This window comes from Coregonus lavaretus (assembly GCF_964263955.1).
Source record: "Coregonus lavaretus genome assembly, chromosome: 5".
Lineage (NCBI taxonomy): Eukaryota > Metazoa > Chordata > Actinopteri > Salmoniformes > Salmonidae > Coregonus > Coregonus lavaretus.
The window spans coordinates 77,179,413-77,205,694 of NC_139992.1; the positions used below are offsets into that span (position 1 = coordinate 77,179,413).

The following is a 26,282-nucleotide window of genomic DNA, read 5'->3' on the forward strand; positions in this document are numbered from 1 at the left end:
TAAAACACCAAAAAAACGACATCCAAACAGGACCAAAAAAAGACATCTAAAAGATGTCGGCTCGTGCTTACTGGGGTGTAGCCCATCATGTCTGCCACAATGGAATGTTATGAATGCCCATCCACATGGTAGGCCCACCGTGTGTAAAACAGGCCGTTACATTGTCTTTTTTAGTTCTGATTACTGTGACTAATCAATTTGGCTATTTAAGCCTTGAATATCAGCTACCCAACTTTATCAGGAGTTATCAGGATCCTATTTGCAAGGTGTTTACACAGCGGGAAATGCAGAAGTATTTTATTTTACACTATGATCAAATTGACAGATACAAACTTGAAACCACTGATCATGACAATGAGATGGAACTCCTGGACAACAGTTGTGATTGTCCACTCCATATTGTCCATTTGACTTTGACCTGTCCTGTTTTTAGGATATGTTGTTTGTTACCATGACAGCTCATTTTGTATTTGATTGGTTTCCATGTAGGTTCGGCTATTTGATCACTATTTGATCAGAGAAACCTGCATGATGTAAAAAGTGTCCGTTTCATTACGTTGTCATACATTTTATCTCCAGCCTGTAGGCTACAGAAAAGGCCACATACTCTTTCTACCATATCCTATATCAGCTACATTATTTATGTTAGATTCATTTTTTGACTGAACGTTGGTGGAGCGCTGCAGCGATGCGTCTCTCCAACAGCGCCCTGGAGAGGCGTGCTGGGAAAGGACAAGCAAAATATTTAGTGACCCTGCCTTTGACAAAGTGGACACTGTTTATTACAAGGTGGCATCAGCGCTCACCTAAAAAGCCCATATACCACTGGTTGAGAGAAATTGTCACTGATTTTGGGAAGAATTATGTGAGGTTTTGTGTGTTGTTGTTGGTGTGTCTTGGTCAGTTTAGCTCAGAAAATGCTGCCCTTGTCAATCTGCCGCCATAGGTGGACGCTTAATCCTGCCTAATGAGCAGGCCGGCCGTGATTACATGGATGTGACCCTGCCCCCCAACAATCACTGTACTATACCTGGTGGATACAGAGTATCTGTCCCCCTGGTGAACACAGTCCACTCCAGCCACCGTCACCTTCTTAATGTCCTCCTTCTTTATGCCCAGGTTAGACCCTTTAATGGTCACCGCTATCCCACCGTTCAGAGGCCCGAAACGAGGGATGATCTGGGGATTAGACGGAGGAGAGAGAGAGAGAAGGGATGATTTAGATGAGTGTGGTAGATTAGACTAGAATATAAATGGTCACTGCTATCAGTGTGTATATAGTAGCTAACAGTCATAACAGTAGTAGTTCAGTGTGTATATAGTAGTGAACAGTCATTACAGTAGTAGTTCAGTGTGTATATAGTAGCTAACAGTCATTACAGTAGTAGTTCAGTGTGTATATAGTAGCTAACAGTCATTACAGTAGTAGTTCAGTGTGTATATAGTAGCTAACAGTCATTACAGTAGTAGTTCAGTGTGTATATAGTAGCTAACAGTCATTACAGTAGTAGTTCAGTGTGTATATAGTAGCTAACAGTCATTACAGTAGTAGTTCAGTGTGTATATAGTAGTGAACAGTCATTACAGTAGTAGTTCAGTGTGTATATAGTAGTGAACAGTCATTACAGTAGTAGTTCAGTGTGTATATAGTAGCTAACAGTCATTACAGTAGTAGTTCAGTGTGTATATAGTAGTGAACAGTCATTACAGTAGTAGTTCAGTGTGTATATAGTAGTGAACAGTCATTACAGTAGTAGTTCAGTGTGTATATAGTAGCTAACAGTCATTACAGTAGTAGTTCAGTGTGTATATAATAGCTAACAGTCATTACAGTAGTAGTTCAGTGTGTATATAGTAGCTAACAGCATTACAGTAGTAGTTCAGTGTGTATATAGTAGCTAACAGTCATTACAGTAGTAGTTCAGTGTGTATATAGTAGCTAACAGCATTACAGTAGTAGTTCAGTGTGTATATAGTAGCTAACAGTCATTACAGTAGTAGTTCAGTGTGTATATAGTAGCTAACAGTCATTACAGTAGTAGTTCAGTGTGTATATAGTAGCTAACAGTCATTACAGTAGTAGTTCAGTGTGTATATAGTAGGGAGAAAGAGAGAGTGGAGAGGAGAGGGGAGAGAGAGGAGAGGAGAGGAGAGGAGAGGAGAGGAGAGGAGAGGAGAGGAGAGGAGAGGAGAGGAGAGGAATAGGGAGTTGGGGGAGAGAAAGAGAGAGAGGGGAGGGAGAGAGGGGGGAGGGAGCGAGGGCAAGAAAGAGAAAGAGGGGACGAAAGAGGGGGAGAGAAGAGAAAGAGATAGGCAGAGGGGGAAGCGAGAGAGGAGAGTGAGAGAGATGGGAGGAAAGAGGAAAGAGAGCGGGAGGGAGAGCGAGAAAGAGAGAGCAAGTTGAGGAGGACAGCAGTGTGAGAGAAGAGTAAAACAAGACAGTGACAGTTAGAGGAAAGAAGAAGACAGGAAGGAAGAGTGCACCAGATCATAGAGAGAGACTGTTCTCACGTCAGTGATCTTGGGGTTGGGGCACTGCGCTGGTTCCTGGGACTGGCACAATTCCCTGTAGACACAGGACTTCATATTGGCACACCACACACAGTTGTATTTGGGGTCGGCGTTCTTACACAGGCTGCAGTCCTCACGACCCAGAGAACAGTTATACAGCACCACTAAGAGATGGAGAGGAGGGGGAGGAGGAGGAGGAGGAGGTGGAGAGAGGAGAGGAGGAGGAGGTAGAATGGGAGAGAGGAGGTGAGAGAAGCAGAGGGGGGAGGAGGTTGAGGAGAGGAGGAGGGGGAGGTGAGAGAAGCAGAGGGGGGAGGAGGTTGAGGAGAGGAGGAGGGGGAGGTGAGAGAAGCAGAGGGGGGGGGAGGTTGAGGAGAAGTGGAGGGGGAGGTGAGAGAAGCAGAGGGGGGAGGTGAGAGAAGCAGAGGGGGGGAAGAGGTTGAGGAGAGGAGGAGGGGGAGGTGAGAGAAGCAGAGGGGGGAGGAGGTTGAGGAGGTGAGAGAAGCAGAGGGGGGAGGAGGTTGAGGAGGGGAGGAGGGGGAGAGGGGAGGTGAGAGAAGCAGAGGGGGGAGGAGGTTGAGGAGAGGAGGAGGGGGAGGTGAGAGAAGCAGATTGGGGGAGGAGGTTGAGGAGGGGAGGGGAGGTGAGAGAAGCAGAGGGGGGAGGAGGTTGAGGAGGGGGAGAGGGGAGGTGAGAGAAGCAGAGGGGGGGAGGAGGGGGAGAGGGGAGGTGAGAGAAGCAGAGGGGGGAGGGGGTTGAGGAGGGGGAGAGGGGAGGTGAGAGAAGCAGAGGGGGGAGGAGGTTGAGGAGGGGGAGAGGGGAGGTGAGAGAAGCAGAGGGGGGAGGAGGTTGAGGAGGGGAAAGAGAACAAACATCAACTTAATACCAATAACCCACCAGTCTGTACAGGGTTCACATCTTATACAAATAAGCTTGACCTTTGTCCAAAAAATGTATAAATAATAATAATGAATGAATAATAAATATGTCTGATACTCCGGTTATCCAAAGCAGGTCCATTAAGGTGAAAGAGTTCAAATGGATTAACAGTTCCAGCGGAATAATCCTGGTTGTATTCAGACACTGACATAGTTGTTTGAACACAGCATTGAACAGCAGTGCTGAATCAACTCCAGTGTGTGTTAGAGGACCTGACTCACCAGTCAGAGTGCTGTCAATCTTCTTCTCTGTGTCTCTGTCTTTGATGTGGAAGGACACATTGACCTCCTGCTCCTTGTCGTAGGCAAACTAACACACAGGATATACACAACAGAGAAAACTGACATCTGAGGGCCAGAGACATGGCAAAACCCTCTCTTTCTCGCACTCACAGAGACTCACACACACACACCAGGGTTTCTGTTAGCTGGTTATCGCTGGCTTAAAAAATAAAATAAATAAAGGAAAAGCGATAAATAAAACTGGCGCCGGACAATTGTCCGGGAGAAGAACAGTGTTTTACTGCTAATTGCATTATTGAACTAATAACCGCACGTAGCCTACTGCCATGTGAGCATTGCTGTGCTTCTAACGGGAAGCTAAACGTTCTGATCTGTTGCATCAGACTCATTTCTTAAAAATAAATAAATAAATAATAATGACGTAGCCTAGTGGTTGTATGAATTTGGGATCCATCGTCCCTCAACTGTCCCAGAGTCTGTTTGGAATAGGCCATTTCTTTCTTGCACAGAACCACAAGGACAACTTTTCTACTATGGGGGATATTAGATTGACATAGGCTAGTGATTTTGCTGTTCGTTACTCGTCTTGTTGGCTGAAGAAAAGTAAATGTGGACAGTTATTCTAACATCTTCAAACTGCACATCGTTGCATCCTTGAGTTGCATATTCTGTTAAGATGAATTACCATAATCAAAATGTGATTTCTGTCATTCTAAGCACCCTAATCAGGTTACGCATATGGGTCCGGTAAATTTCTCAAAAGGCTTAAATTCTAATGCTTCCTGTCAAATGTCCTACACCACATTTTCCTAACGGAAGCGCTGACATGCACGCATGCACACACACAACAAGCTAGGGAATTTTTCTGGGGAACTTTGGGTTTTTTCTCTCCCAAAATAGACTCCCCATCTGATGTGTTTTTTATTAAACCCAATGACTTCCCCCCACAGTGGGTAGCAGTGCTGTGGTTCGCAGCTCAATATACTTTAACTCCATATTGGCAGCCTCTCAAACTCAGTATGAAAACAGATCAGTAGAGAGAGAGAGAGAGAGAGAGAGAGAGAGAGAGAGAGAGAGAGAGAGAGAGAGAGAGAGAGAGAGAGAGAGAGAGAGAGAGAGAGAGAGAGAGAGAGAGAGAGAGAGAGAGAGAGAGAGAGAAGAGAGAGAGAGAGAGAGAGAGAGAGAGAGAGAGAGAGAGAGAGAGAGAGAGAGAGAGAGAGAGAAAGAGAGAGAGAGAGAGAGAAGAGAGAGAGAGAAAGAGTTGGAATACTGGCTGGAGGCTTGAGGTGAATATCCTGCATTTCACAACACCGGCTTTGGGACTGAGGGAAAAGACAGAACTTCTACTGCTCATGTGGCGCGCTGTGATCTAAAACCTGTGTTTTCTCAACTAGAGAGGTGGATATTACTGACCTCATAACCCTTGAAGTTGAACTTTGACCCCTCATCAAAGGTGAACTCTTCCTCTGTGTGTTTCATGAGCTCCGGCTAAGACTAACATTGCTTATGATCGCTAATGAACCTTTTCTTCATACCTAATCACCAATAGTCACTCCAGGGGGCCAATCATTATTAATACACTAGATAAATAATTACCATACCCCAAATTGAATATTCAGCACTTCTTCTGATTAAAGGTAGATTTAGTGCAGTTCTTTGTAACTAAATTAAAGAGTAAGAAAAAGACCGGAAGGCTCGTAGGCGGAATCACAAATGGCACCCTATTCCCTACATAGTGCACTGTATAGGTAATAGGGTGTCACTTGGGACGAAGCCTAAGAGCTGTGTCTATCTCACCTTGTAAATGTCCAGGTTCTTCCCTTGGAAGCTGATGGGGATGCGGTAGCCTACAGGGATGAGCTGAGGATCTGGGTTCTCAAACTGAGGACAGCTATCAGCCTGGAGGGAGAACAGAAGGTGGTTATAGCTGGTTTAATCAGACAGGCAGACAGACAGGAAGAGCTTGCCAGTTGCCACCTATAAGGCAGAAAGTCTGTAACAGATACAAGATGGCTCAGAGACAATGGCTCTTTATCAATTAATCTTCCCTCAACTCCTCACATCCTCTCTTATCAAAAAGTATTGGACCTTCTTCTTGAGAAGGAGGCGGGGAGAGAGGACGCGAGGAACTGTGGAAAGACTAAAGGAGATTGAGCCAAGATGTCAAGTTCACTGAGACAGCGCTTCCTCCTACTTGTTGGGCTTTGATGACGTGAGCTCCCTCTACAGCGTCATCGCTGTCACTGCAGGTGTGGTCCTGGCCATTCCACTGGCACTGCCACTCACTGGTCACACACGCTATACACCTGGGGACAATCAGCCAATAGGAGGAAGAGTTAGGGAGTCAGAGTTTATATAGCCAATGAGCACAGAGATCCACAAAAGTGTTCAGTGTAAAATGACTGAACAGAGCACTGAGAATAACTGTCAGATTAACGGTTTGTTTCCATAAAGCAGTGGTCACCTACTGGTCGATCACCAAACATTTCTGAAAAGCCAACGACAAAGCCTTGCACTCCACTTATTTTATTAGTCTTGCACTTGATTCAGACGTGCTGGGCGCCGGGTAGGCAAAGTGTTCCCATTTTGAACCATTTCTTTTGTCTGAAGGGACAAACTCCGCCATCCTGGCGGACCAGGAGAGCTAAATCAAGTGTGCCTACTGTGCGGGTCAATCGGATAGCTGAATTTGTGAATGAGGCAGAAATAATGTGGTGCGACTCGGGTTTCGCCATCAGGTGGAAGATGGTGTCCCCTCTCTCTGGTCAGTCTTACCGGAGAAAAGGAGAGAGCAGGGACCATGAGAGGAGGACCCTCTGCTGCGCTCTCCCTCCGCTGAGACTGACCATCATATGTAGGTACCATCAACTCCAGTAAAATTAAATAATATAATTTAAATAGTATAATTTCAATTTATGCTCAGCTGTGCCTCGCAAATGATACAACTGATCTATTTTGTTATCAAAGCTCCAGTTTTGAAACATAATATGGTCTGAGAAGAAAAATATTGACAGGCCATGTTTAAAAAAAAATCTGAGTGGTAGATCTCAGCTTGCTTTTTGACTCCAAAAGTGATCTTGCCTCAGAAAAGGTTGATGACCATAAAGGGTTCAACTGGCGCCACTTACGGTGTGTTCTCTGACTTCCTGACGGTGGCTGCACAGTTGTAGAACTTGTATTCACTGGACGTCACCTCGATGCTATCGTTGACCAGGATCCTCACTGGCACCGTCACAAAGTCTGAACAGAATATCACAGAATATCACAGTTCCCACAAAACAGTCCATTACCCTGAGAGGAAATGTTAGCCTGGTCACCTGACTGATTCTGTATTGAATAAAAACACTACATTGTTGCCTTGTTTTGGCAAGATAAAGACAAGTTGGTTAAAAAAGAAACAGACTGATATCCAGGCTTAAAAACAGTATACAGTACCCATCTACTACCCAAGGACCTAAGGACTGGGGTTAGGACTAGTATTCAGGAGGACTAGTATTCAGGAGGACTAGTATTCAGGAGGACTCACCCTGCTTGTCAGGTGTAGGGGGGATGTCCACAGGGTCAGGGAGAGTACAGGTGACCTTCTGATCAATCACCACAGCTCCACTACTGAACAAACCAAACCTGCACTCTATAACGTCAGAACGGCTGATCCTGGGGAGGGTGGGGATGTCGATTTCAACCTGGACAGGAGATAAACAGAGAGGTTTTTGAGAGTGGAAGAGAGGGAGGGAGGGAGAGAGAGAGACAGAGAGTGACAGAGAAACAAGATAAACTCCCTCTTGAATACAAAGAGGTCCATTGAGGAAATCATCTCAATGCCATTATTTTTTTTGATTCACAGGAGTGGTTATGTGACAAAAACTCAAGTTGCTGGAGAGAACAGATGAAATGGGGTGAAACAAAGGGAAGTGACTGATATTCAGGTGTGCAGTTTAAATGTACACAGTTCATTAATCCAGAACTGCCCAAGAAAGCTAATTTTAGAGTGTGTGTGTGTGTGTGTGTGTGTGTGTGTGTGTGTGTGTGTGTGTGTGTGAAATGCACTGGAAGGGAGCAGAGCTTAGTGGAATTGACTAGAGTTAAACTCAGAACGAATGAATTCAGAATGAAGCAAACCCAGCACAACAGATGAGGCTACTTTCACACTGGAGAGGACAGCTGCCAATGACAGGGAAACTCAACCACTCAGACTCAGTACCTGCTGGGTCTTCATACAGCTGAGGTTGGGTGGGCTAAAGGCCTGGATCTGAACACACTGCTGGTTGGGGCTCCACAGCCACCTGTTGTCATCAACCCCGGGACAGTCTCCCTTCCTGGTACACCTGGAGGAGAACAGACCAGTCACACCCTGGACTACAGCTAACCCTAACCCTAGACTACAGCTAACCCTGGACTACAGCTAACCCTGGACTACAGCTAACCCTAGACTACAGCTAACCCTAGACTACAGCTACCCCTAGACTACAGCTAACCCTAACCCTGGACTACAGCTAACCCTGGACTACAGCTAACCTTAACCCTGGACTACAGCTAACCCTGGACTACAGCTAACCCTGGACTACAGCTAACCCTGGACTACAGCTAACCCTAACCCTAGACTACAGCTAACCCTAGACTACAGCTAACCCTAACCCTGAACTACAGCTAACACTAGACTACAGCTAACCCTAACACGAGACTACAGCTAACCCTAACACTAGACTACAGCTAACCCTAACACTAGACTACAGCTAACCCTAACACTAGACTACAGCTAACCCTAACACTAGACTACAGCTAACCCTAACCCTAGACTACAGCTAACCCTAACCCTAGACTACAGCTAACCCTAACCCTAGACTACAGCTAACCCTAACCCTAGACTACAGCTAACCCTAACCCTAGACTACAGCTAACCCTAACACTAGACTACAGCTAACCCTAGACTACAGCTAACCCTAGACTACAGCTAACCCTAACCCTGGACTACAGCTAACCCTAACCCTGGACTACAGCTAACCCTAGACTACAGCTAACCCTAACCCTAGACTACAGCTAACCCTTACCCTGGACTACACCTAACCCTAACACTAGACTACAGCTAACCCTTACCCTGGACTACACCTAACCCTAACACTAGACTACAGCTAACCCTTACCCTGGACTACACCTAACCCTGGACTACAGCTAACCCTAACCCTGGACTACAGCTAACCCTAGACTACAGCTAACCCGGAACTACAGCTAACCCTTACCCTGGACTACAGCTAACCCTAACCCTGGACTACAGCTAACCCTAGACTACAGCTAACCCTAACCCTAGACTACAGCTAACCCTAACCCTAGACTACAGCTAACCCTGGACTACAGCTAACCCTAACCCTGTACTACAGCTAACCCTAGACTACAGCTAACCCTGATCTACAGCTAACCCTTACCCTGGACTACAGCTAACCCTTAACCTGGACTACACCTAACACTGGACTACAGCTAACCCTTACCCTGGACTACACCTAACACTGGACTACAGCTAACCCTAACCCTGGACTACAGCTAACCCTTACCCTGGACTACACCTAACCCTGGACTACAGCTAACCCTTACCCTGGACTACACCTAACACTGGACTACAGCTAACCCTAACCCTGGACTACAGCTAACCCTAACCCTGGACTACAGCTAACCCTAACCCTAGACTACAGCTAACCCTAACCCTAGACTACAGCTAACCCTAACCCTAGACTACAGCTAACCAGGAGTCTGCTACCTGTATCCATGCCCGGTTCATAAATGATAGGAGCTAAAGAGAGAAAATAGTCCTGGACCATCTATAATAGGAGAAGGCAGTACTAAGCTCATAAGACATTTATAAGTTATATTTTATTATTCATTGAAAGATCAATGAACAGCAGGAAATATTGCAGCTATAACCAATGTTCCCTCAAATTTGTTGGGCACTGAGCAAATAGCTGTTCTATCATTCAGCCTACAGTAGCAGCCAATGTGGGGTGTTCAATGTAGGCCTACATTCCATGAGACTTTTGAAAAAAAACATGCAGGGCTTGACATTAACCTGTTTATCCACTTTTCCTTCAGACAAGGAGGTGACTGAAAACGTTGTTGTGTTGTTTGATGCAAGAAACCACTTTACAAAATATAATGCATTATTATTCCCATACCATTATTACAGAGAATCAGACAAATTATGCTACCCTCTGCCTATTGTCAACTTAACTTATTCAAGCCTGTCACAAAATACAACACTGCCCCTTTAAGACAAAAACCTATCTTTACCTGACTTGCTTTTCAAAGATGTCTAGAAATGTATACGTTTTGTACTCTTGTAGGAAGCAATCACTCCCCTATTGCTGACTACAAATGATCTATAACTGGGCTAATAACTCACTAACTAGGAAAGGATATGAACAAAATGTGCACAAGTGGCTACATGCAGCTCTGATTGGTTATGGCGCACTGGTCTGTGTAGAGTAGGGGCTGAGTAGTGCCTGTCAACGCAATAGAATCCTACTCCAATGTGTTCTGCCTACAACAAAATCTCTTGCATAGTTCATTTTGTTTCTGTATGTTGCATTGAAAGCGTTGATTCAATCACAATTCCCACAGTAAAGGGAAAAACTGATAGTGGTTAACTAAGGGGAAAACTCTAGAAAATTGAATGAAGTTCAATCTCGTGCTTCTCTGCGCGGGCTGATATTTCTTCTGCGCGGCAGCTTAGAGGGAACATTGGCTATAGCATAACTGGTACTGTACTCACTTGCCCTTCAGCACACACCACCCACAGTAGGGGTCTTTCTGTGACACGCAGGACTGGCAGTCTGACTTCAGGTGGCACGCCTGCACTGGCACCTTGGTGATCTATGAGAAAAACAATCATGGGTGATTCAAACATTGATATCACACTAACCAAAATGCATGGAGTGCCTCACACCGATAAAAATCTACGCTATCGAATAAAGTTCTAGATATGTTCACGGCTCACCTTCTTCTCTGTAGTGATGTAGAGGTGTGTGAGGCTGGTGTCAAACAGCAGGTTCTTGTTGACCTTGTCACCGGTGTTCTCCCCCGGGGCGCGGCCGTACACCTCTGGACTGGCCGACAGGTGCAGCTTCAGCACCTACGTTTCATTAGCAGAAAGAAGACAGAAAAGGTGGCCAGGTCGACGCAGAAGACATTAGTCAACTACTAAGGACAACCTATATAAGTCCGAGCAGCCTATTGAATAACATTTCAGCAGGACGCCTTTCTGTTTAGCAGACGCTCTTATAGGTAAGACCAACCACACATCACAGTCATTGCTTTCCTCAAGTAAAACTTTCTTCAAAAAAGCATCTATTAGCTAAATCAGTTAGAGTGCTAGTAAGAAAGACAAGTGTGAGTGTTAGTGTAAGAATGACCGTATTGCAATAGTAAGGTGTTAACTAGTAGTGGCGGGTCGTCCGCCAACCAACGGCTCTTTTTGGTGAACGTCGAGACCTGAGCTGTTCATTTGGCTCCCTGCTACTGCTGCAGTTTGAGCTCCAGACCACCATCATCTGGAGTTCAGTTAGAAAAACATTCTCTGAAGATTGCACCTCCTCAACCATCATCTGGAGTTCAGTTAGAAAAACATTCTCTGAAGATTGCACCTCCTCAACCATCATCTGGAGTTCAGTTAGAAAAACATTCTCTGAAGATTGCACCTCCTCAACCATCATCTGGAGTTCAGTTAGAAAAACATTCTCTGAAGATTGCACCTCCTCAACCATCATCTGGAGTTCAGTTAGAAAAACATTCTCTGAAGATTGCACCTCCTCAACCATCATCTGGAGTTCAGTTAGAAAAACATTCTCTGAAGATTGCACCTCCTCAACCATCATCTGGAGTTCAGTTAGAAAAACATTCTCTGAAGATTGCACCTCCTCAACCATCATCTGGAGTTCAGTTAGAAAAACATTCTCTGAAGATTGCACCTCCTCAACCATCATCTGGAGTTCAGTTAGAAAAACATTCTCTGAAGATTGCACCTCCTCAACCATCATCTGGAGTTCAGTTAGAAAAACATTCTCTGAAGATTGCACCTCCTCAACCATCATCTGGAGTTCAGTTAGAAAAACATTCTCTGAAGATTGCACCTCCTCAACCATCATCTGGAGTTCAGTTAGAAAAACATTCTCTGAAGATTGCACCTCCTCAACCATCATCTGGAGTTCAGTTAGAAAAACATTCTCTGAAGATTGCACCTCCTCAACCATCATCTGGAGTTCAGTTAGAAAAACATTCTCTGAAGATTGCACCTCCTCAACCATCATCTGGAGTTCAGTTAGAAAAACATTCTCTGAAGATTGCACCTCCTCAACCATCATCTGGAGTTCAGTTAGAAAAACATTCTCTGAAGATTGCACCTCCTCAACCATCATCTGGAGTTCAGTTAGAAAAACATTCTCTGAAGATTGCACCTCCTCAACCATCATCTGGAGTTCAGTTAGAAAAACATTCTCTGAAGATTGCACCTCCTCAACCATCATCTGGAGTTCAGTTAGAAAAACATTCTCTGAAGATTGCACCTCCTCAACCATCATCTGGAGTTCAGTTAGAAAAACATTCTCTGAAGATTGCACCTCCTCAACCATCATCTGGAGTTCAGTTAGAAAAACATTCTCTGAAGATTGCACCTCCTCAACCATCATCTGGAGTTCAGTTAGAAAAACATTCTCTGAAGATTGCACCTCCTCAACCATCATCTGGAGTTCAGTTAGAAAAACATTCTCTGAAGATTGCACCTCCTCAACCATCATCTGGAGTTCAGTTAGAAAAACATTCTCTGAAGATTGCACCTCCTCAACCATCATCTGGAGTTCAGTTAGAAAAACATTCTCTGAAGATTGCACCTCCTAAACCATCATCTGGAGTTCAGTTTAAAAAAAACATTCTCAGAAGAAAACCTCATTGTGGTCCACACAAAAATTACATACATTTCAAGGGATTTAATTTGGCCAGGTAAACAATTTAATTGAACTCGCGTCACAATCTGACATAATGGTAGGCAACCCTTCAGCCTTTACATGAGACCTTTTTATATTTGTCATGGTTTTTCATCCATTTGTAAGGACTACTGAACAAAGATCCATTGGGAGCCAAAAGATCTGGCTCACCGAAAAGACTGGGAATGCCCATCACTATTAGCTAGTACCTCTCCTAAAGCAGTCCCCAGGAAGGCAACGGTGTGCTCCGTTTCCACAGCAACGGCCACAGCGGTCATCAGGCCCTTCTTGGTGAAGATGGGTTTGGTTGCCAGGGCGAACTCTGCCCTACTGGCAAGTGGGGAGGGCAGGAACTCAGCACCACACTTTTGGGAGATCACCATGCCATTCTGTAGAGGGGAGGAATCAACGTCAGATACATTATTTCATTAGTAGGTAGATGTGATAATGTAACAGTTATTAGATCATATCTACATCCTCTTGTAAAGTTAATTGTAGAAGAGCAACAACCATAACTTCAAGGTAAACTATAAAACCATCAATTGCTTCAAAACTGACCTGCTAGCTAACACCAGATACATTCTCCATCCTCTTACCAGAGGACATACAGTACAACTGCCCTTGACTGGATGTGCTGGTAAGGCTACAAACCTCCTTTTCAGTTTTACACAGCTCATCTGACTTGGAGGAGTACGGTGAGTAGACGGCAGGCGTCCCGTTAATGTGTCCCTTGTTGCTGTAGCAGGCTCCTATGATCTCCACCAGTCTCTTGTTGATGGCCCTCAGTGGGTACATACACACTGCCGAGCTGGAGCTGTCATCGTCCGAGCTGAACACCACAAACAGAACCTGACAGCAATACAGAAGTCACTGTTCTTAACAGACTGTTCTGATGGTTCGGACTTGCCTGGTTAAATAATGGTGAAATGGAAAACTACAAAAAGTCATTTTCCTAAAGAAAATACCTGCTTCAACTGTCCAAACACATTTTTGTGGGATTCAATCTAATTCAAACAACTATTTGTCCCCTTCGAACAATTCTATTAGGGGTTATACAATTGAATTGGGCTATAGAATTGAACTGGATAGCGGATTAAGTTGAAATACATACCTTATCCAGGGCTCCAACCGGTTCGTACTGGCCAGAGGAGCTCATATTTTTGGCCAGGGCTTCTCCTGGAAGGGACACGTAGGCTGCCTGGACCTTGTTGTACCTGTTCCCCGCGCTGCAGTTCAGCTGGAGCTCTGTGTACGAGTAGTAGTTGTGGTCGTTCTCACACATCCTGGAGATAAAGGTGAAGTTCTTGGTTCCTGAATCCTGGGCGCCCAGGGTTCTGGAGAACAGGAAGTAGACAAAGCCTTCATCCTGGAAGAAGAAAGACATAAAAAGAGAGAGAGAGAAAGTGAAAAAAAAGGAGCGGAAAAGAGTGAGATTAATCATTCTATTCCCCTTTCAGTCTCTTGGTAACGCTGTAATCACAGACCAGCCCAAGGGGACGTCTCACACTGCTGTGTGTGCAAAAGGCTTTTCTCCGTCTTTCTTACCTTGAAGACGTGTTTGAAGTCGTGGAGGTAACGCAGTGTGAAGGGGTTGGACTGGACGGCCGAGGCCTCGATGATACTGTCGAACAACACCCAGTCACCATGGTCCTGGAGGATACGGGTGCTGATCAGCTTGGTGCTGTCATGGCTGCCGTAGCCCTTAGCCACCTGAAGAGAACAGAGAGGGGGCAAATACCAGATACCATGGTGACCAGGAAGTAAATACAACATGTTTCAGCTTGGTGCAGTCGTGGCTGCCATAACCTTTACACACCTAGGACAAGACAGAGGGAATAGAACATGTGAAATTGACTTATCTAGTACCTTTACCATTTAAAATCCCCATATATCATCAAAAACATCACAACAAGGTTGCAGGACATTCAGTGGAGTGGAGTTCCATTTGAGTCCCAGTGAATAGTGATAAATATGATACCATCTATGTCCCCATTGCTGATTAGAAGAACCCTGTGGTCCTCTGTAACTCAGTTGGTAGAGACCATCTATAGATCTCTACGTCACAATAGCAGATTAAAAACCAGAACAACCCTGTGGTCCTCTGTAGCTCAGTTGGTAGAGCATGGCAATTGCAACGCCAGGATAGTGGGTTCAATTCCTGGGACCACCCATACGTAGAACATTTATACAAGTCGCTTTGTATAAAAGTGTCTGCTAAATGACATATTATTATTACTGTGACATATCACGGTGTGGTTAGTCCACTTACCAGGAAGACGGTGAAGTTCTTACTGTCCTTGCTGACGTAGTAAGACATGACCCCTACTACAGACACACTCTCCTCAGCACTGGCCACGTACGTCCTCTCTCCTTTAGTATCGTTGAAGTACAGCAGCTGCTCTACATTAGACAGGCTCCTCAGAGAACAGATTCCTCTGTACAGACTCCCACACACTATCAAGGTGTCTTTGGATGGATGGATGAGGAGCAGTTTGTTATGGTTGTCGGTCTCCACCGCTTCCTCGCAGGAGCCCGTCACGGGCGGGGTACACTGGCGGTTGTCCAATCTGGGTCCTGTTTTGGTGTGGGCCTCGGTGTTCAGGGATTGGTTCAGTTGGTAGATGGCGTTGACCGTGCCCACGTACAGCCGACCGGTGATTGGGTCCTGGACTACGTTGTTGATGAGGGTGTCGGAGGTGAACTCGTTGTGGGCGGAGCCGAGGAGGGAGAGAGACTGCGTCGCCAAGATGGCAGCCAGGACCCACTGCCACACCATCTCTGGAGGAGAGGGAGAGAAAACTATTATTATGTTACTCTTTATGTCTCTTTGTAACTTGGTAGAGAGAGAAAGAGAGAGAGAGAGGAGGGAGAAGAAGAGGGAGGAGGAGGGTATGAGAGAGAGAGAGAGACTGAAGGAGATCGAGGAGAAAGGGGGAGAGAGAGAGAGATGAGGGAGTGAGGGAGGAGGGTAGGAGAGAGAGAGGAGGAAAAATACAGAGAAGGAGAAAATATAATTAGTTCCTAATCTTAATCATTCTATTCTATTAGTCCCTGTCTCTTTGTATTCACAGACAGGCCTGAGGGGACGTTTCAACAGCTGATAAAAAAGACATGAAATAAACATGAAGACATTAAGATTTACAACGTTCAATAACATCTCCTTCTAAAAAATGTTTTTTTTAGCACAAAGTTATTCAGTTCTACTAAAGCGTTCCTACCTTCCACTTCTTCATTATTATTCATCCTCATCCTTCCCACTAAATATAAAGGAGGGAAAATCAATTCACTCGCTCCCCTAACTCCCCTCAGATGTTGAGATGTGGATCACTGAATTTGACACAGACGATAAAATAACACTTTTTTTTGTTCAAAAGAAAGAAGCGTATGCAGCATTCACTTCGCGGGCAAGCTCCTCTCCTCTCCTCTCCTCTCCTCCCCTCATCCTTTCATCCCTGCCTACAGTTTTTGGGTAGTTGATGGCGGAAGTCAAATAGGCTTCAAAAGGATTCGAGGAGAGGTTGAGAGGAGAGGAGGAGAGGTGGTGTGTGCCAAGGTAACAAAGGTGTCCTGTTGCATTATGGGTACGCCCTCGGCACGGGAGCAGAGAAACTCTTCTTGGTAAAAACCCTCACACAGTGATTCACAAACTTTTCTCCAAACCTTTTGGCTGGGTTGTTGTGAGACCTAACCAAACACGTTTGGATGTGACCCAAAAGGAACCCTTTCCGACACAGTCCTTCTGACCCAGTGAACTGGCCAATAGGGTCCTGACCCAGTGAACTGGCCAATAAGGTCCTGACCCAGTGAACTGGCCAATAGGGTCCTGACCCAGTGAACTGGCCAATAAGGTCCTGACCCAGTGAACTGGCCAATAAGGTCCTGACCCAGTGAACTGGCCAATAGGGTCCTGACCCAGTGAACTGGCCAATAGGGTCCTGACCCAGTGAACTGGCCAATAGGGTCCTGACCCAGTGAACTGGCCAATAAGGTCCTGACCCAGTGAACTGGCCAATAGGGTCCTGACCCAGCGAACTGGCCAATAAGGTCCTGACCCAGCGAACTGGCCAATAAGGTCCTGACCCAGCGAACTGGCCAATAAGGTCCTGACCCAGTGAACTGGCCAATAAGGTCCTGACCCAGTGAACTGGCCAATAAGGTCCTGACCCAGTGAACTGGCCAATAAGGTCCTGACCCAGTGAACTGGCCAATAGGGTCCTGACCCATGAACTGGCCAATAAGGTCCTGACCCAGTGAACTGGCCAATAGGGTCCTGACCCAGTGAACTGGCCAATAGGGTCCTGACCCAGTGAACTGGCCAATAAGGTCCTGACCCAGTGAACTGGCCAATAAGGTCCTGACCCAGTGAACTGGCCAATAGGGTCCTGACCCAGTGAACTGGCCAATAGGGTCCTGACCCAGTGAACTGGCCAATAGGGTCCTGACCCAGTGAACTGGCCAATAAGGTCCTGACCCAGTGAACTGGCCAATAGGGTCCTGACCCAGTGAACTGGCCAATAGGGTCCTGACCCAGTGAACAGGCCAAAAGGGTCCTGACCCAGTGAACTGGCCAATAGGGTCCTGACCCAGTGAACTGGCCAATAGGGTCCTGACCCAGTGAACTGGCCAATAAGGTCCTGACCCAGTGAACTGGCCAATAGGGTCCTGACCCAGTGAACTGGCCAATAGGGTCCTGACCCAGTGAACTGGCCAATAGGGTCCTGACCCAGTGAACTGGCCAATAGGGTCCTGACCCAGTGAACTGGCCAATAGGGTCCTGACCCAGTGAACTGGCCAATAAGGTCCTGACCCAGTGAACTGGCCAATAAGGTCCTGACCCAGTGAACTGGCCAATAGGGTCCTGACCCAGTGAACTGGACAATAAGGTCCTGACCCAGTGAACTGGCCAATAGGGTCCTGACCCAGTGAACTGGCCAATAAGGTCCTGACCCAGTGAACTGGCCAATAAGGTCCTGACCCAGTGAACTGGCCAATAGGGTCCTGACCCAGTGAACTGGCCAATAGGGTCCTGACCCAGTGAACTGGCCAATAGGGTCCTGACCCAGTGAACTGGCCAATAGGGTCCTGACCCAGTGAAATGGCCAATAAGGTCCTGACCCAGTGAAATGGCCAATAAGGTCCTGACCCAGTGAAATGGCCAATAGGGTCCTGACCCAGTGAACTGGCCAAACCAACATTCTCAGTAGACAACATGTTAAATGAAGCGGCAGGTAGCTTAGTGGTTAAGAGCGTTGTGCCAGTAACCGAAAGGTTGCTGGTTCTAATCCCCGAGCCGACTAGGTGAAAAATCTGTCGATTGCCCTTTAGCAAGGCACTTAACCCTAATTGCTCATGTAAGTCGCTCTGGATAAGAGCGTCTGCTAAATGACTAAAATGTAAATGTAAATTCAGACCACAACAGTACCATGATCTCTGTAGCTCCTCTATTAGCATTTTAACATTTACATAAACCTCTTCATCTCTTCTGTTAGAAGGGATGAAAATAGAGAGTAACTGGGACCAGGCTAAGACAGATCTGGGACCAGAGTAAGTCAGTAATTGATACTTTGCTCCAAACTTCCAGATGATTAACCATTCAGCAGGAAGGCGGCTGGAGTGAGGGGGCCGAAGGGGACAATACAGGCCTTATTGGTCCTAACGATGGCTCCTCCCCAGGCACTGATGCAAACCAGCCATGAAGACATTTACAATATACCAACACTGCCTGGCTTAAGTTCTCTCTCTCTCAGGGGAGTAGGTACTGAAGGTTTATACACACCTGATGTTCTGCCAGTACCAACTGAACTATACTAGAACAGCTCAACAGAGAAACACACTGTTCTGTTCCCCTGTCTTCTGTCGCCCTAGTCTTCTGTCGCCCTGTCTTCTGTCTTCTGTCGCCCTAGTCTTCTGTCGCCCTGTCTTCTGTCTTCTGTCACCCTAGTCTTCTGTCGCCCTAGTCTTCTGTCGCCCTAGTCTTCTGTCCTGTTCTGTCTTCTGTCGTGTTCTGTCTTCTGTCGTGTTCTGTCTTCTGTCGCCCTAGTCTTCTGTCGCCCTAGTCTTCTGTCGCCCTAGTCTTCTGTCGCCCTAGTCTTCTGTCGCCCTAGTCTTCTGTCGCCCTAGTCTTCTGTCGCCCTAGTCTTCTGTCGCCCTAGTCTTCTGTCGCCCTGTCTTCTGTCCTGTTCTGTCTTCTGTCCTGTTCTGTCTTCTGTCGTGTTCTGTCTTCTGTCGTGTTCTGTCTTCTGTCGCCCTAGTCTTCTGTCGCCCTAGTCTTCTGTCGCCCTAGTCTTCTGTCGCCCTAGTCTTCTGTCGCCCTGTCTTCTGTCTTCTGTCGCCCTGTCTTCTGTCTTCTGTCGCCCTAGTCTTCTGTCGCCCTAGTCTTCTGTCGCCCTAGTCTTCTGTCGTGTTCTGTCTTCTGTCGTGTTCTGTCTTCTGTCGTGTTCTGTCTTCTGTCGCCCTAGTCTTCTGTCGCCCTAGTCTTCTGTCGCCCTAGTCTTCTGTCGCCCTAGTCTTCTGTCGCCCTAGTCTTCTGTCGCCCTAGTCTTCTGTCGCCCTGTCTTCTGTCCTGTTCTGTCTTCTGTCGTGTTCTGTCTTCTGTCGTGTTCTGTCTTCTGTCGTGTTCAGTCTTCTGTCGCCCTAGTCTTCTGTCGCCCTAGTCTTCTGTCGCCCTAGTCTTCTGTCGCCCTAGTCTTCTGTCGCCCTAGTCTTCTGTCGCCCTAGTCTTCTGTCGCCCTAGTCTTCTGTCGCCCTAGTCTTCTGTCGCCCCCTAGTCTTCTGTCGCCCCCTAGTCTTCTGTCGCCCCCTAGTCTTCTGTCGCCCCCTAGTCTTCTGTCGCCCCCTAGTCTTCTGTCGCCCCCTAGTCTTCTGTCCTGTTCTGTCTTCTGTCCTGTTCTGTCTTCTGTTCTGTTCCCCTCTCTTTTTTTGTTACCCTCTCTTCTGTTCTGTTCCCGTCTTCTGTTCTGTCCTGTCCTGTTCTCTTCTGTTCAGTATTAGTAAGACAGTGTGTTCTTACCCAAGGCAACCCATATATTACTTCAGTCCGTTCCAGAAATACCTCTGTGGGAACAAAGTGATAATAGCTCAGTGAGTTCTGGGGGTTTTTCAGGACACTGTTTAGCCCATGAGTAGAATGAAGTCACACTTACACACTGATTTAAGGTCAGTTGGTATTTTTCTTCCTAATGGAAGTTAAGGAAGGTATGTAAGTAAGCTGATCTTAGACCGGTGCCTAAGGGCAACTTTTACGTAGAGCTATCTGACACTGAGTGACAGCTAACCGCTGTGTGTGTGTGTGTGTGTGTGTGTGTGTGTGTGTGTGTGTTTGACAGCTCAGAATCTCCCACTGATCTCAGTCTTCATTAACCTCTAGTAGAAAGAGGAGGAAGGGAAGCGCTACTAAAGGTACACAATAGTAAATGTTGGTAGACAGAAGGTGCTCTTTGGTCAAAGGGGTGAATTAGTCATCAAATAGAAAGGAGGACCAAGGCACTCTTCATATAATTATAAAAGGCATTTTAATTAATTATATGAAGAGTGCCTTGGTCCTCCTTTCTTTTTGATAACTTCATTAACCTCTGTCTAGCCTGTTAGAAACACACACCGTACTAGCTCTAACTCAGTCTGGAAGAAAACAGTCCTTCTAAAAGCTCCATACATGGTGCTAGAGCTCAGATGATGTTGATGATCTACAGTATGAATCAGTGCATAACAAAATATTTAATGAGGACAGAACAGAGGGGCAGAGTGAGAATCATTCTAACAGAAACTGTGACTCAGGCTCTGCCCTCCGGTCTCCTCACAAACGCCCAAGTAAAGTAAGCTCTCTGAGAAACCATTATGAGGGAAATAGTAGAGCTAGACACCACAGTGGCAGCTCTCACTGGGACTTTGTTATGATGAAATAGTAGAGCTAGACACAACAGTGGCAGCTCTCACTGGGACATTGTTATGATGAAATAGTAGAGCTAGACACCACAGTGGCAGCTCTCACTGGGACTTTGTTATGATGAAATAGTAGAGCTAGACACCACAGTGGCAGCTCTCACTGGGACTTTGTTATGATGAAATAGTAGAGCTAGACACCACAGTGGCAGCTCTCACTGGGACTTTGTTATGATGAAATAGTAGAGCTAGACACCACAGTGGCAGCTCTCACTGGGACTTTGTTATGATGAAATAGTAGAGCTAGACACCACAGTGGCAGCTCTCACTGGGACTTTGTTATGATGAAATAGTAGAGCTAGACACCACAGTGGCAGCTCTCACTGGGACTTTGTTATGATGAAATAGTAGAGCTAGACACCACAGTGGCAGCTCTCACTGGGACTTTGTTATGATGAAATAGTAGAGCTAGACACCACAGTGGCAGCTCTCACTGGGACTTTGTTATGATGAAATAGTAGAGCTAGACACCACAGTGGCAGCTCTCACTGGGACCTTGTTATGATGAAATAGTAGAGCTAGACACCACAGTGGCAGCTCTCACTGGGACCTTGTTATGATGAAATAGTAGAGCTAGACACCACAGTGGCAGCTCTCACTGGGACCTTGTTATGATGAAATAGTAGAGCTAGACACCACAGTGGCAGCTCTCACTGGGACTTTGTTATGATGAAATAGTAGAGCTAGACACCACAGTGGCAGCTCTCACTGGGACCTTGTTATGATGAAATAGTAGAGCTAGACACCACAGTGGCAGCTCTCACTGGGACTTTGTTATGATGAAATAGTAGAGCTAGACACCACAGTGGCAGCTCTCACTGGGACTTTGTTATGATGAAATAGTAGAGCTAGACACCACAGTGGCAGCTCTCACTGGGACCTTGTTATGATGAAATAGTAGAGCTAGACACCACAGTGGCAGCTCTCACTGGGACTTTGTTATGATGAAATAGTAGAGCTAGACACCACAGTGGCAGCTCTCACTGGGACTTTGTTATGATGAAATAGTAGAGCTAGACACCACAGTGGCAGCTCTCACTGGGACTTTGTTATGATGAAATAGTAGAGCTAGACACCACAGTGGCAGCTCTCACTGGGACTTTGTTATGATGAAATAGTAGAGCTAGACACCACAGTGGCAGCTCTCACTGGGACCTTGTTATGATGAAATAGTAGAGCTAGACACCACAGTGGCAGCTCTCACTGGGACCTTGTTATGATGAAATAGTAGAGCTAGACACCACAGTGGCAGCTCTCACTGGGACCTTGTTATGATGAAATAGTAGAGCTAGACACCACAGTGGCAGCTCTCACTGGGACTTTGTTATGATGAAATAGTAGAGCTAGACACCACAGTGGCAGCTCTCACTGGGACCTTGTTATGATGAAATAGTAGAGCTAGACACCACAGTGGCAGCTCTCACTGGGACTTTGTTATGATGAAATAGTAGAGCTAGACACCACAGTGGCAGCTCTCACTGGGACTTTGTTATGATGAAATAGTAGAGCTAGACACCACAGTGGCAGCTCTCACTGGGACCTTGTTATGATGAAATAGTAGAGCTAGACACCACAGTGGCAGCTCTCACTGGGACTTATGATTGTTGGAGTCCAGTTCCAGATTAGAGCTGGGTAACTGTCCCATGAAATCCACTCTAAGAAAGAACTCCCTGTTCCACACACACCATCCCTGCATCCCCTCCCTGCCTCACGTCATCAGTGCTATGGGGAGATGTCTCCTAAGATGCCTGCACAGCATTGCGTGTGTCACATGATGGGGCTGCATTAGTTATTGTCAGCATCACGAGAGTGTTGTGCAGTGCTTTGCTGCGTGACGACTGTTACTCATCAGTGTGTGTTCCTTCATCAGCACAAGGCTGACCATTTGATTCCTCTTTCAACTCTCTCTCTCTCCCTCTTCTCCCCCCACACAACTCCAGAAGAACACACACAGCATACATATTTTAGTCATAATATAAGTCATAGAAACCATGTGATGTGGTTTCTCATATTGCAACATGATCATCTGACTGCCTGGGGTTTGGGGAGATTGGCGTTGTGGGTTTAAGAGATTCGGCCTGTCGGTTTCTGTGTGTGTGTCTGTGTGCTCACAATGTGTGTGTATGTGTGCGCTTGCGCACATCGCCGTACAGCGTGTGTGTCTTCAACATACATTGTGTGTTCAAGTGTGTGTGTGTGTGTGTCCATGTGCTCTCTGTGTCAGTGTTATCTATGATTTACTACTGTGTAAAGCTATTCTATATACTCTCTGGGCTGAGGTTATTAGCCCCGTTGCCATGCCGTTAGCCTCTAATGTCCTGTAATGTGTGAGAGACAGCTGCTTCCAATCAACACACACACACAAAGGTTAAAGTGATTACGCTTCCTGTAAAGAAACCAGTTCGGTCCGGTTTCACACCACCTTATAGGGTCGTTCCGTCTCAAAAAGCCCAAGAAAGAGGATATCGACACACACACCATCTCAGATTGTTCTGAAATCCTTTCTGTTGTTAGAAACAGATAAGATTAGCATTCCTGCAACATTATTTTGTTGAAATATAATTTTAATCGCCAAATTGTCCATTTTCATTTATAGGATTCATACAGTGAGGGGAAAAAAGTATTTGAGCCCCTGCTGATTTTGTACGTTTGCCCATTGACAAAGACATGATCAGTCTATAATTTTAATGGTAGGTTTATTTGAACAGCGAGACACAGAATAACAACAACAAAATCCAGAAAAACGCATGTCAAAAATGTTATGAATTGATTTGCATTTTAATGAAGGAAATAAGTATTTGACCCCTCTGCAAAACATGACTTAGTACTTGGTGGCAAAACCCTTGTTGGCAATCACAGAGGTCAGACGTTTCTTGTAGTTGGCCACCAGGTTTGCACACATCTCAGGAGGGATTTTGTCCCACTTCTCTTTGCAGATCTTCTCCAAGTCATTAAGGTTTCGAGGCTGACGTTTGGCAACTCGAACCTTCAGCTCCCTCCACAGATGTTCTATGGGATTAAGGTCTGGAGACTGGCTAAGCCACTCCAGGACCTTAATGTGCTTCTTCTTGAGCCACTCCTTTGTTGCCTTCACCGTGTGTTTTGGGTCATTGTCATGCTGGAATACCCATCCACAACCCATTTTCAATGCCCTGGCTGAGGGAAGGAGGTTCTCACCCAAGATTTGACGGCACATGGCCCCGTCCATCGTCCCTTTGATGCAGTGAAGTTGTCCTGTCCCCTTAGCAGAAAAACACCCCCAATGCATAATGTTTCCACCTCCATGTTTGACGGTGGGGATGGTGTTCTTGGGGTCATAGGCAGCATTCCTCCTCCTCCAAACACTGCGAGTTGAGTTGATACCAAAGAGCTCCATTTTGGTCTCATCTGACCACAACAATTTCACCCAGTTCTCCTCTGAATCATTCAGATGTTCATTGGCAAACTTCAGACGGGCATGTATATGTGCTTTCTGGAGCGGGGGGACCTTGCGGGCGCTGCAGGATTTCAGTCCTTCACGGCGTAGTGTGTTACCAATTGTTTTCTTGGTGACTATGGTCCCAGCTGCCTTGAGATCATTGACAAGATCCTCCCGTGTAGTTCTGGGCTGATTCCTCACTGTTCTCATGATCATTGCAACTCCACGAGGTGAGATCTTGCATGGAGCCCCAGGCCGAGGGAGATTGACAGTTATTTTGTGTTTCTTCCATTTGCGAATAATCGCACCAACTGTTGTCACCTTCTCACCAAGCTGCTTGGCGATGGTCTTGTAGCCCATTCCAGCCTTGTGTAGGTCTACAATCTTGTCCCTGACATCCTTGGAGAGCTCTTTAGTCTTGGCCATGGTGGAGAGTTTGGAATCTGATTGATTGATTGCTTCTGTGGACAGGTGTCTTTTATACAGGTAACAAACTGAGATTAGGAGCACTCCCTTTAAGAGTGTGCTCATAATCTCAGCTCGTTGCCTGTATAAAAGACACTGGGAGCCAGAAATCTTTCTGATTGAGAGGGGGTCAAATACTTATTTCCCTCATTAAAATGCAAATCAATTTATAACATTTTTAAAATGCGTTTTATTCTGGATTTTTTTGTTGTTATTCTGTCTCTCACTGTTCAAATAAACCTACCATTAAAATTATAGACTGATCATTTCTTTGTCAGTGGGCAAACGTACAAAATCAGCAGGGGATCAAATACCTTTTTCCCTCACTGTATAATCTTCAATAAATATAGTACCTAACATCCGATTTTAATAAACTTTTTTCTAACAATGAGTTAGACATAAGGAAACATTGGAATGGTCAAAAGCCACCCACAGACCAACACTCCAATCCAATCCAATCCAATCCCACCCCAACAACCACTATACAGTATCAGTTCTCTCTGTCTGACCAATAGTATAGAGCTGCGGCTCTGAGTATTGTTTCTTCATCCTATCCTATGTAATGTATTTCCAGTGAATTTGATGATACTTTTTTTCCCTGTTCAGAGAAATTAGTCATTGAAGCTTTTAGGCGTATGTCCCATCCTACATTATATTTCAACAAAATAATGTTGCAGGAAAGCTAATCTTATCCGTTTCTAACAGAAACGATTTCAGAACAATCTGAGATGTTGGTGTCATGGCTTGCTGAAATGACATGGAATGACCTGTCTGTCTGTCTGTCCTGGTACCACCCTTTCATCACTCACAGCCCTCTGCTGATAATCACAAACAATTCCCAGATCCATTCCCAATGGAGCCAGATCAGGATTCCCAGTCAGGGTTGTGTAGGAGAGGTTAGCCTAAGCAGGGAATGTTCTAGGGTCTGTTCCCAGTATCCCCTTTGATCTCAATCCATATGGAGCCTACACCAGGATAATCACATTCTATAGAGAGAGCCTACTGGAGGGATGGAGCTCTGGATTAAGACAGGCGACCATGTCTGTGTCGATACCTAGCATCGCTGCCTTTATCCTGGGTACTGACGACACCAAGCCCCCCTGCCTCCATGTAGGATTGTAAAAACAAGGTTTGATAATGAACATTTTTGTCGACTGCAGTTTCTCTGAATAGCATCATTCATACCGGTAGCTCAGACAATGGATGTAGCTATTTAAAGCTGGAACTACCCCCGATGGTTAGCTGAAGAGCACAGCATCACTCATTATCTCTCCAACCTCTGTCTGATACAAGACAAACATATCTACCGCAAGTCATTTGTACATGTTACACTAGGGGTGTAACAGTACACATATGAGTACTGAACCGTTCGCTACGGGGACCTTGGTTCAGTCTGCACTGTGAACTCTAATTAATACATTAAAAAACACTAGGCCTATAGGCTATGCCAACGCTGCGTTGTAGGCCTCTTGAATAAATCGGAGCTGAAAAAACATTTCAGGCTATTCCGTTAAAACAACTAGAGCACGTTGTAATCAAAATTCTAATCTTAATTGGCACATTTCAAACTGTCCTTTTGTGAGGCGCAGCCGGGAACTAGTTCTGTATGATGGAGAGCAGTGTGGTCGATACACCAGGAGGATGCTCCGTCATCGTTTAAATCTTCCGTTTGGGAACATTTTGGCTCCCCAGCGGATTACAACTGAAATGGACAGAGAGTATGTCACCACTGCTCAATGAGAATAGCCTATGCAGCTGCCAACACCTCAAACAGGTAGACACATTTACTCCGACGTCACCCCAGTA

General features: G+C 45.8%; 1 protein-coding gene across 1 annotated transcript in view; it reads right to left on the reverse strand.

Moving 5' to 3' along the window:
* Positions 1-15,450, reverse strand: part of LOC311129933 (plexin-B2-like) — a 47,708-nt gene extending 32,258 nt beyond the window's left edge. The window contains exons 1-16 of the mRNA XM_084162505.1: positions 14,925-15,450; positions 14,201-14,365; positions 13,767-14,021; positions 13,307-13,504; positions 12,865-13,044; positions 10,675-10,809; positions 10,450-10,550; positions 7,894-8,017; positions 7,219-7,375; positions 6,821-6,932; positions 5,887-5,998; positions 5,490-5,591; positions 5,106-5,180; positions 3,672-3,759; positions 2,512-2,675; positions 1,031-1,179 (exon numbers count right to left, since the gene is read on the reverse strand). Of these exons, the coding sequence (XP_084018631.1) occupies positions 1,031-1,179; positions 2,512-2,675; positions 3,672-3,759; positions 5,106-5,180; positions 5,490-5,591; positions 5,887-5,998; positions 6,821-6,932; positions 7,219-7,375; positions 7,894-8,017; positions 10,450-10,550; positions 10,675-10,809; positions 12,865-13,044; positions 13,307-13,504; positions 13,767-14,021; positions 14,201-14,365; positions 14,925-15,431 (2,624 nt within the window). The 5' untranslated portion in view covers positions 15,432-15,450. The remainder of the gene's footprint in view (positions 1-1,030; positions 1,180-2,511; positions 2,676-3,671; positions 3,760-5,105; positions 5,181-5,489; positions 5,592-5,886; positions 5,999-6,820; positions 6,933-7,218; positions 7,376-7,893; positions 8,018-10,449; positions 10,551-10,674; positions 10,810-12,864; positions 13,045-13,306; positions 13,505-13,766; positions 14,022-14,200; positions 14,366-14,924) is intronic.
* Between the last annotated feature and the right edge of the window lie 10,832 nt (positions 15,451-26,282).